Here is a 12,297-nt window from a genome sequence, read left to right as displayed (position 1 = left end):
CATAGTTTTTTTGTGTTTGGCATTATTCCTGCCACACTCCTCAAAGTCAATTAGGGCCAGTGAAAGCGATACAGACCCCCACAAGATCTAAAAGAGGTGTCATTCAACTAGTTATCAGTCGACATATCATCACAAATGTTATGAAAATATTTCATAAAGGTTGAAATGTTACCTAGTGTTGCTTTAAACTAAATAAAATCAACATATAAACCGCAGGATTCAAGTAAAAAAGCGGCTTATAATCCGAAAATTACAGTAAACTTAACTTTTTAAAAAGTATAGAGCATTATTTTGTTTGTATACATTTCTTTATCATTATAAATAAATATATCAATGAATACATTGTTAATTAAAACTAATTCAATAAAATTAAAATCAAGAAAAACAGATTTACACACTGGTTACAGCTCCAAGTAACACAGATTTTTTACCCCATTCTATTTAACTCATTGCATGGTATTGATGGTGAGAAACGTGCGATTCATTCAAACCGGTATGACTGGCTGAGAATGCTCATGTTTCAGGGCCATTGACAAAACTAGACGTCCAATCCATTTTGATTGGGGAGGGCGAATGAATGGACGTATAGTATAAATGACCTGCATGTGAAGGTATTTAAATACGCAAATAGAACATTTCTTTGACCTCTGATAGTGGAGAAAAAAATGTTTAAACACACACACACACACATACATACATAAAAGACACCTCTAATAAGCGCAGCCATTTTGTGACGTCAGTTATACCCACTTACACACACTGATAGACTCAAGCACAGGTTCATGTGATAATGGGTATTAATGACATCACGAGGAAGGGCGGGTGATCTGGGATACTTGCATTTAATTGGCTAAAATAGTACCGGTGTTGAAAAATGTTAGGCCCAATGTCGGCTGGCTACTTACTGGAATTACTGGCTTTTCTTCATTATTACATATCAGAAATGTCAAAAATGTTTTTTTGTTTGTTTTTGTTTTTGCTTTTTTTTAATTTACAACTCCAAATCTTATTATGTGTGGTAAACAACGTCTTTGGCGTCACAACACCTTGAACTGTATTGCAGGATTGAACACTGCCCATCAAAGAAGACAAAGCACTAGTTAATGCCAGCAGCATTTGACCTCATTGTTTGTGATTTATTACTGATATTTATGTTTATTATTTATACTTTAATAAAGAATTTAACTGTTCCAAAATGGTTTGTGAATTAATAAGCTGCAAAAAAAATGTAATTATTAAATTTGTAAAAAAAAATAATAGAAAAAAAGTTAGATTAGTCGACTAATCGTAAAAATAGTCAGCTGACTAATCGGATGAAAATTCGTCGTTTGGGACAGCCCTAGTGTGTATAATGTAAACATGATACGAGTCATACGCACATGCTTTTATGTGCAGGATTGAACACAGCCCATCAAAGAAGACAAAGTGGATGTACACAAAAGGAAGCATCTATTGCCTGTCTTTTTTTTTTGTATGAAATCAAGTTCTTTGCATTTAACCAAGCTGGTGTAATTCAACACAGACACAACAGATGATAAGAGTTAAAAAACAGTGGTTAAGGAAGTGTAGTTAAGGTTCAACTTGATTAAGAAAAGAAATAAGAAGCAACAAAAAAGATAAACTCACCTCTCCCCAGACGCCGTAGTTCCACAGCGGGCAGGGCCCTGAGTTGCAGCTTTTGGACTCCGCCGGTTTGACCCTTTCGTCACAGTAGCTGTTGCTGCGACCATCGCCGTCCTGGCAGACCACCACTCGCCTCTGGAAGCCCCCCGCGCAGGTGCTGGAACACTGAGGAGTACATGGCACATTAAACATACACACATACCAACACACACAACCAGAAAATGATTTATGGAATTGTATTCCGTTATGCCAAAAATAACTATTATTAATCTTTGAAATGCTTAAGGGTTGCACAGAATAGGATTCCAAGCATTTTGTGGGTCTAGTACATAAACATGCCCGTTGTTTTGGATTGCCTTATAATGCCTAAAAATTCCAAATGTTTTAACCACCCATGTTAAAAACAGTTTATCAAGCTAAAGTTCTGTCTGACTCCGAGGCGCCGAACAGCACTGCCTTGACCTCTGCACCTAGCATCCGATTACAATGACACACCCCCACTGTCAGAGGGTAGGGAGCACGTTCGGTGCTTTTCACAAGGGAGGACAGCGGCAAATGAGCATGAACAGAAGTGTTTTCACTTAAAAACATGATAGGTGAAATTTCACAGTTGAGTGTGCGGTGGGAAAAAAATGGAAAAACAACCTACAGAGCAGTTAAAAAGTCTATATATGCACAAAGATAAGGTTTAGACAATGTCATTTTTTATAGTTAAAAAATATTTTAGAAAAATAGTTGGAAATTCATCCTGCTTTTTCACGACTTTGCCAAAATCACAACATTGAATGCATCAAATAAACAAAGGATGACAATTAGACTCTGCAGAATTAATGTTGATTAATGTAATCAAGTAATTCTTAATGTAGGGAGTAGAGATGTCCGATCATGTCATTTTCAAAGTATCGGAATCGGCAAAAAAATATCGGACATGCCTTTTTTTAATATATATACTGCATATTTTTTAATTAAATCGTTTTCTAATTATATTTAATGTTACAGACAAAATGTCTTACACTCATCCAGAGTAGTTTTGGCTTAAAGTAGGGCCATCAAATTTATTGCGTTAACGGCGGTAATTAATTAACGCATGCACTGCACGACCCACTCACGCATTGTAGCGTTCAATCTATAAAGACGCCGTTTTACCTATAGATAGCGCCAAAAGGCAGGCTATCATGAGTAGAGAGAATTTTGACAGCCCTTGGAGCCATTTTTTATGTAGCTAAAGCCTTACAATACCTCTCTCAGCAATTAAAAATAACGTAGGAGGCAATGTGGGGAAGAAAGATAGTAGTTGATCATTTTCTTAACACCCTATGTTCTTTCCCAACGCAGAGAAGATATATCAATTGGTGCCCCTACGCACAGTCATGGTTGCACTTCCCATCATGCATTTGGGCAGAAGTTAAATGGCTGCAGTATCATTTACTGAAAGCTCAACAAATACACTAGATGGCAATATTTAGTCACAATATACAAAGTCACATTTCTCCTTTAAGAAGTCTTTCTATCCGTGGATCCCTCTCACAGAAAGAATGTTAATAATGTAAATGCCATCTTGAGGATTTATTGTCATAATAAACAAATACAGTCCTTATGTACTGTATGTTCAATGTATATATTCGTCCGAGTTTTATTCATTTTTTTCTTAATGCATTGCCAAAATGTTTATGATCGGGAAAAATTATCGGGGATGATTGGAATTGAATCGGCAGCAAAAAAAAAAGCAATCGGATCGGGAAATATCGGGATCGGCAGATACTCAAACTAAAACGATCGAGATTGGATCGGGAGCAAAAAAACATGATCGGAACAACCCTAGTAGGGAGATGACTTTCAAGTGCAACCGAGCCTTGTACTCCCCTATAATGGCTGCATTTTGCTAAAATTTAATCAGTTGTCGACAGTAATGCCCAAACACGCTTTTAAAATTTCAGGTTAGGGCTAGTGTCTTATCCAGGAGAAGAAGAGAAAAAAAAAATATCCTGACCAATTGACTACCAATCAATCATTAATCAAGAAGAATATTTATAATTGATAAATGGTAAATGGTACGATACTGTTTACCTAAAAATTATACAAATCTCCTTTGAGTTTCTCAACAGTAGAAATGATCTAATTCTTGTAGACCTTGCTAAAAGCTGACCTGCAGTATGCGATTGATCAAAATGCAACATTTTCAAACATTTTGTTTTGGATGACAATATTAAAGTTGCATAGTTATATAGGCAAACTTTTTTCTGAGCGCATAGTTTTTGGTTTCAATGAACATTTGCAGCAAAAATGTTAAGCCTTAGGATGTCCCCGATTCGATCACGTGATCAGACTTTGGGCCATTTTCGGAGGATCGGAATCGGGTGAAAAGTATCGGGGTTTTAATTAAATAAGATTTTGAAGAAAAATCCAGAAATACAATGGCATTACCAAAAGAAACAAAAATATGTAAGTTTTATACTCCACCACATTTCTGGAAAAGCAGAAGCGGAAGTACTGTAAACATTACAGTACTATAACATGCTTGGAACTTTTGTTCAAATACATAAATAATAAATAAATATACAGTATATATTTATATATTTATAAATAAATAAAACAACCAAAATACTTTTTTCCCCCCAGTATCGGATTGGGACTTGGTATCGGCAGATTTTCAAAATCATGTGACTCAGATTCAAATAATAAAACAGTAAATAAAGTAATTAGGGCTGCAACTAATGATAATTTCAATAATCGATTAATCAGACGATTAACTGAATGATTAATCGGATAAATGTCACTTCTACCTTGAAGTTGTTTCGGCATGCTGTAAGTAGCATTTAAGACAAAATGGATGACTATTTCCTTCAACTGTATCGATTAGAGCTTTCCTGACTAGTCGACGTAGTCCATGTCATCAATGACATAAATGCGGCACAAAGCCAAAAAAGAACACCAGAGTGGCCGAAACATTGACTTATTTCAACGAAACAAAGGAGGGCACACTGTCGTGTCCTGTCTCTTCAATGCCAAGTTTGCATACCAGGCTGCATGGGCTGTGAATGAACACCTTAAGCGCCGTCACCAGGTTGTAATTTTGACAACAAGGTGGCTGATTGTAAGTCCATCTAACTAACTAACTACATGTTTTATTGAGGTTGCTAAGCCTGTTGCGGTATGCAATGTTTCCATTTATCGCATGGTTAATAAAAAATGATGTCGGTAATTTTCACGGCTGCGTTTTATCGTGTGCGCATAAATTTGTGCGTGCGTGTTGATGGCATTTGAGATTACAGTTCACAGATGTTTATTGGTCATCAACACGCCATAGAATTAAAGTTTAGACATACAAAATACGGAAACACATCTATATTAAACACTGTAAATGTTAGCATTGCAGGCTAATGGGGAAAAAAGACAACCTACTTTAGCCTGCTATAAAACATTGGCAGTCTTCTCCAAAACGCAAACTTGTGGTTAAAAGGTGACACTTCAAACATGAAAAATCGCTGGTTCACAGCATTTGCAAACGAAAAAAAAAATTTTTTTTTTTTAAATGTCTTACTGACACCACATGCAATGACGTAAAGTCAAGCTAAAGCTTACGGTTAGTGGTTTAGCAAACATACTTCAGGTGAACATTTCAAAATAAAAGAACATCATGTTCGTCATTAAAAATAACGATTTTGGGAGGTAATCCCACATACTACAGAATTCAGATTCTACACTAAGAATAGCTTTAAAATGACACCCTTTATGAAAAATCTGATTGGCAATTTAGATTTCAGCATTTCAACTCGTTGTTTATTTGTGATTTATTATTGTTATTTACGTGTTTATTTGTACTTAAATAAAAAATTTAAGTGTTCCAAAATGTTTTTTTTAATTAATAAGCGTCAACAAAAATTTCATAGCTAAACTAGAAACTGCAATTTCGGGAGAAATTACACACCTTGGTCTTTCCTCTGTGGAGATACAAATCTTAGCCCCACTCAGGTCTATCAATAGAATGGACCATAATGCCAGTCAATGGCACGAAACAAAGTAAAAGCCATTAGAAATGAATGGGAGAATTGGACGTCCATGGACGTCAATGGCATCACCCTCCATAAGCAGCAATACAATCGGGGACATTTGGGGGACACGTCCTATTGATATTTAGTCATTTTCTGTTGATTTGGGAGAAGGAAAAAAAAATCCCATTGAAAATGAATGGGAAAAATTTTGGACGTCCATGGACGTCAATGGTTTCAACTTACATAAGCGTCAATGGAATCCAAGTACATTGGCATCAATAGAATGAACAAACATGAAGAAATGCCATTGGAAATGAATGGGAAGTTTGGACGTCCCTGGACGTCAATGGCATCACCCTCCATAAGCAGCAATGCAATCGGGGACGTTTGGGGTATACGTCCTATTGATATCTGGTCATTTTCTGTTGATTTGGAGAAATTGAGTTTTTTCCCCATTGAAAATGAATGGGAAAAATTTTGGACGTCCATGGACGTCAATGGTATCAACTTACATAAGCGTCAATGGAATCCAAGTACATTGGCATCAATAGAATGAACAAACATGAAGAAATGCCATTGGGATTTAATGGGAAGTTTGGACGTCCATGAACGTCAATGGCATCACCCTCCATAAGCGGCAATGCAATCGGGGACATTTGGGGGACAAGTCCTAATGATATCTAGTCATTTTCTGTTGATTTGGGGAAAAAAAAAAATTTCCCATTGAAAATGAATGGGAAAAATTTTGGACGTCCATGGACGTCAATGGTATCAACTTACACAAGGGTCAATGGAATCCAAGTACATTGGCATCAATAGAATGAACAAACATGAAGAAATGCCATTGGAAATTAATGGGACGTTTGGACGTCCGTGGACCTCAATGGCATCACCCTCCATAAGCAGCAATGCAATCGGGCACATTTGGGGGAAACGTCCTATTGATATCTAGTCATTTTCTGTTGATTTGGGGGGAAAAAAAAAAATTCCCATTGAAAATGAATGGGAAAAATTTTGGACGTCCATGGACGTCAATGGTATCAACTTATATAAGCGTCAATGGAATCCAAGTACATTGGCATCAAAAGAATGAACAAACGTGAAGAAATGCCATTGGAAATGAATGGGAAGTTTGGACGTCCCTGGACGTCAATGGCATCACCCTCCATAAGCAGCAATGCAATCGGGGACATTTGGGGGACAGGTCCTATTGATATCTAGTCATTTTCTGTTGATTTGGGGAAGAAAAAAAAAATTCCCATTGAAAATGAATGGGTAAAATTTTGGACGTCCATGGACGTCAATGGCAGCACCCCCCATAAGCGTCAATGGAATTGGGGATGTTTGGGATATACGTCCTATTGATATCTGGTCATTTTCTGTTGATTTGGAGAAATTTAGTTTTTTCCCCATTGAAAATGAATGGGAAAAATTTTGGACGTCCATGTAAGTCAATGGCGGCACCCCTCATAAGCGTCAATGGAATTGGGGAAGTTTGGGGGACACGTCCTATTGATATCTGGTCATTTTCTGTTGATTTGGGGTAATTTTGTTTTTTCCCCATTGAAAATGAATGGGAAAAATTTTGGACGTCCATGGCAGTCAATGGCATCGACATCTATATAGTCAATTGAATCCAAGTACATTGGCATCAGTAGATTCGACATGCATGGCCGTCAATGGCATCAATGCAATGTAAATTCCATTGGAAATCCCATTGGAAGTGAATGGGACTTTTCCCATTCGAAATGAATGGGATAGTTTTTGGCAAATTTCCGAGGAAGCGTAATTTTTTTCCAAATTCTGTATACAACTTTTATGCCCCTCACCGTCCCGGAATTTTTGATGCCCAAATTATGTGATTTGGTCAAAAATTGTAGGACTAGATACATTTTGAAACTTTTTTTTTTTTCACGGAAAATTGCCGTTTACGGACGAACGGAAAAATTTTCGGGGCCATTTGTAAAGTTTCCTGTGTCACGCGAAAATTCCGGTCGTGCCGATACTTGAACGGTGCCGATCGGTCTAACGGTTCGGGCTGTGAAGCGCGCGTTTTTTTTCCATTCAAAATGAATAGGAAAGTTTTTGGCAAATTTCCGGGGAACCGTAAATTTTTGCCAAATTCTGTATACAACTTTTATGCCCCTCACCGTCCCGGAATTTTTGATGCCCAAATTATGTGATTTGGTCAAAAATTGTAGGACTAGATACATTTTGAAACTTTTTTTATTTTTCGGAAAATTGCCGTTTACGGGCGAACGGAAAATTTTTCGTGGCGGTTTGAAAAATTCCCATCGTCACGCGAAAAATCCGGTCGTGCCGATACTTCAACGGTGCCGATCGGTGCTACGGTTTGGGCTGTGCGTTGGCTCAAAAAAAACGCGGAGAATTATTGAATAATAATAATAACTAGAAACTGCAATTTCGGGAGAAATTACACACCTTGGTCTTTCCTCTGTGGAGATACAAATCTTAGCCCCACTCAGGTCTATCAATAGAATGGACCATAATGCCAGTCATTGGCACTAAACAAAGTTAAAGCCATTAGAAAAGATTGGGAGAATTGGACGTCCATGTCCGTCAATGGCAGCACCCTCCATAATTGTTAATGGAATCGGGGAAGTTTGGGGGACACGTCCTATTGATATCTAGTCATTTTCTGTTGATTTGGGGAAAAAAAAAATTTTCCCATTGAAAATGAATGGGAAAAATTTTGGACGTCCATGGACGTCAATGGTATCAACTTACATAAGCGTCAATGGAATCCAAGTACATTGGCATCAATAAAATGAACAAACATGAAGAAATGCCATTGGAAATGAATGGGAAGTTTGGACGTCCATGAACGTCAATGGCATCACCCTCCATAAGCGGCAATGCAATCGGGGACATTTGGGGGACACGTCCTAATGATATCTAGTCATTTTCTGTTGATTTGGGGAAAAAAAAAAAAATCCCATTGAAAATGAATGGGAAAAATTTTGGACGTCCATGGACGTCAATGGTATCAACTTACATAAGCGTCAATGGAATCCAAGTACATTGGCATCAATAGAATGAACAAACATGAAGAAATGCCTTTGGAAATGAATGGGAAGTTTGGACGTCCATGGACGTCAATGGCATCACCCCCCATAAGCGGCAATGCAATCGGGGACATTTGGGGGACACGTCCTAATGATATCTAGTCATTTTCTGTTGATTTGGGGAAAAAAAAAAATTTCCCATTGAAAATGAATGGGAAAAATTTTGGACGTCCATGGACGTCAATGGTATCAACTTACATAAGCGTCAATGGAATCCAAGTACATTGGCATCAAAAGAATGAACAAACATGAAGAAATGCCATTGAAAATGAATGGGAAGTTTGGACGTCCCTGGACGTCAATGGCATCACCCTCCATAAGCAGCAATGCAATCGGGGACATTTGGGGGACAGGTCCTATTGATATCTGGTCATTTTTTGTTGATTTGGGGAAAAAAAAAAAATTCCCATTGAAAATGAATGGGAAAAATTTTGGACGTCCATGGACGTCAATGGTATAAACTTACATAAGCGTCAATGGATACCAAGTACATTGGCATCAATAGAATGAACAAACATGAAGAAATGCCATTGGGATTTAATGGGAAGTTTGGACGTCCGTGGACGTCAATGGCATCACCCTCCATAAGAGGCTAGCAATCGGGGACATTTGGGGGACACGTCCTATTGATATCTAGTCATTTTCTGTTGATTTGGGGGGGAAAAAAAATTCCCATTGAAAATGAATGGGAAAATTTTTGGACGTCCATGGACGTCAATGGTATCAACTTACATAAGCGTCAATGGAATCCAAGTACATTGGCATCAATAGAATGAACAAACATGAAGAAATGCCATTGGGATTTAATGGGAAGTTTGGACGTCAATGAATGTCAATGGCATCACCCTCCATAAGCGGGAATGCAATCGGGGACATTTGGGGGACACGTCCTATTGATATCTAGTCATTTTCTGTTGATTTGGGGAAAAAAAAAAATTTCCCATTGAAAATGAATGGGAAAAATTTTGGACGTCCATGGACGTCAATGGCAGCACCCCCCATAAGCGTCAATGGAGTTGGAGACGTTTGGGGTATACGTCCTATTGATATCTGGTCATTTTCTGTTGATTTGGAGAAATTTAGTTTTTTCCCCATTGAAAATGATTGGGAAAAATTTTGGACGTCCATGGAAGTCAATGGCGGCACCCTTCATAAGCGTCAATGGAATTGGGGAAGTTTGGGGGACACGTCCTATTGATATCTGGTCATTTTCTGTTGATTTGGGGAAATTTTGTTTTTTCCCCATTGAAAATGAATGGGAAAAATTTTGGACGTCCATGTAAGTCAATGGCGGCACCCCTCATAAGCGTCAATGGAATTGGGGAAGTTTGGGGGACACGTCCTATTGATATCTGGTCATTTTCTGTTGATTTGGGGTAATTTTGTTTTTTCCCCATTGAAAATGAATGGGAAAAATTTTGGACGTCCATGGCAGTCAATGGCATCGACATCTATATAGTCAATTGAATCCAAGTACATTGGCATCAGTAGATTCGACATGCATGGCCGTCAATGGCATCAATGCAATGTAAATTCCATTGGAAATCCCATTGGAAGTGAATGGGACTTTTCCCATTCGAAATGAATGGGATAGTTTTTGGCAAATTTCCGAGGAAGCGTAATTTTTTTCCAAATTCTGTATACAACTTTTATGCCCCTCACCGTCCCGGAATTTTTGATGCCCAAATTATGTGATTTGGTCAAAAATTGTAGGACTAGATACATTTTGAAAGTTTTTTTTTTTTCACGGAAAATTGCCGTTTACGGACGAACGGAAAAATTTTCGGGGCCATTTTTAAAGTTTCCTGTGTCACGCTAAAATTCCGGTCGTGCCGATACTTGAACGGTGCCGATCGGTCTAACGGTTCGGGCTGTGAAGCGCGCGTTTTTTTTCCATTCAAAATGAATAGGAAAGTTTTTGGCAAATTTCCGGGGAACCGTAAATTTTTGCCAAATTCTGTATACAACTTTTATGCCCCTCACCGTCCCGGAATTTTTGATACCCAAATTATGTGATTTGGTCAAAAATTGTAGGACTAGATACATTTTGAAACTTTTTTTATTTTTCGGAAAATTGCCGTTTACGGGCGAACGGAACATTTTTCGTGGCGGTTTGAAAAATTCCCATCGTCACGCGAAAAATCCGGTCGTGCCGATACTTCAACGGTGCCGATCGGTGCTACGGTTTGGGCTGTGCGTTGGCTCAAAAAAACGCGGAGAATTATTGAATAATAATAATAATAAAAAAAATAATAAAGTTGCACAATAACAATACCTTGTTCTTTCTTTCAGAAAGACCAAGGTAATAAAGTTGCACAACAACATAACCTTGTTCTTTCCTTCAGAAAGACCAAGGTAATTAGTGAAAAAAACAAAACAAAACAAAACAAAACAAAACAAAACAAAAAACAATTACTAGTTTAGTCTACTAATCGTAAAAATAGTCGGCCGACAAATCCGGAGAAAATTAGGCGTTCGGGACAGCCCTAGTATCGATTATCAAGTTCGTTGACAACTAATTTATTAATCGATTAGTCATTGCAGCCTTATTAAGAAGCTAGTTTAGACAGTAAGGTGTCCGAAAATTGGCAAAAATGTGATGTAACAGCAGATTTTTTTTGTTCATTCCCTACTTTGACTTAACAAAAATATAATGAATAAATCTGATACTATTTACAACTGAGAAGTTAGATATATGTTCAATAATTTAGGCAAATGAGTTGAAGGAGGTCCTAAACGATTCATTGGTTATCAAAATAGTTGTCGATTAATTTGCTAATTGAATACTCATCGGTAAATCAATAAATTGTTGCACCTCTAAAAGTAATTAGTCAACGAATCGCAAAAATAAAACATTGAGCGCTTCGACTCAGTTAAAGCGTAAGATAACGCAAGTATATTGTAGTTTGTGAAAAGACATTAAGCAGTGGGAAGATGAAGTGCTACAGCAAAGCAGAGATAAGCGACAAGGCAAGTACGTTAGCATATGTGTTTCATTTCTGCTTTTCAGATTTTACAACAGCGTAAGCTTTAACAAAAAAAAAATAAGTTCCCAGGCTGTACATACTGCGCCCCACGGTCCAGTCCTCCACTGGTTGTCCGTTGACGGCACATTCCAGCTGTTGTGGCCTGGATGGCTCCTCGGGTCCTTGGGGTATCCGTACGGCTGGTCATTGATGCGCTGGCGGATCGAGGAACAGGCCACAGCAGTGCACTCCTGCTCCATCGCAGGCTTCTCGTCTGGGTCGCAGAAGGACTCATCCACGGGCAGGTGATAGTTGGAGCATAAGATCTGTCGGGTGGACCTTCCGGCACCACATGTCACGGAACACTGCAGACAGAAGAAATACACAAATCTAACCATGTTAATTACTGCTCAAATGTGACCAAAAATAACCAATAACAGTCACAAATCCTCTGTGGACAATTCAGTTTCAATGAAGCCAAGCATATGTAGATGTACAACTAGAAACCTGGAGCCCCTACTACCCCGAAAATGACCGCAGTAATCTTTGCGGTGTTGTGGAAGAGTACCCCCCCCCCCCCAACTGCACACACACACACACAACCGGAAGTGAAAGTGCAAGAGTTAAATA

The 12,297-nt window shown here is 38.3% G+C and overlaps 1 protein-coding gene across 5 annotated transcripts in view; it reads right to left on the bottom strand.

Annotated features, from left to right (window-relative positions):
- LOC130916739 (A disintegrin and metalloproteinase with thrombospondin motifs 20) overlaps nt 1-12,297 on the bottom strand; it is a 301,389-nt gene that overhangs the window by 64,098 nt on the left and 224,994 nt on the right. For all 5 annotated transcript variants that reach the window (XM_057837674.1, XM_057837675.1, XM_057837672.1 and 2 more), the window contains 2 exons: nt 11,769-12,032; nt 1,627-1,788 (listed from right to left, as the gene is read on the bottom strand). In XM_057837674.1, the coding sequence (XP_057693657.1) occupies nt 1,627-1,788; nt 11,769-12,032 (426 nt within the window). The remainder of the gene's footprint in view (nt 1-1,626; nt 1,789-11,768; nt 12,033-12,297) is intronic.

This window comes from Corythoichthys intestinalis, chromosome 5 (assembly GCF_030265065.1).
Source record: "Corythoichthys intestinalis isolate RoL2023-P3 chromosome 5, ASM3026506v1, whole genome shotgun sequence".
In the NCBI taxonomy this organism is placed as follows: Eukaryota; Metazoa; Chordata; class Actinopteri; order Syngnathiformes; family Syngnathidae; genus Corythoichthys; species Corythoichthys intestinalis.
This window is presented reverse-complemented; position numbering and strand designations above follow the sequence as displayed.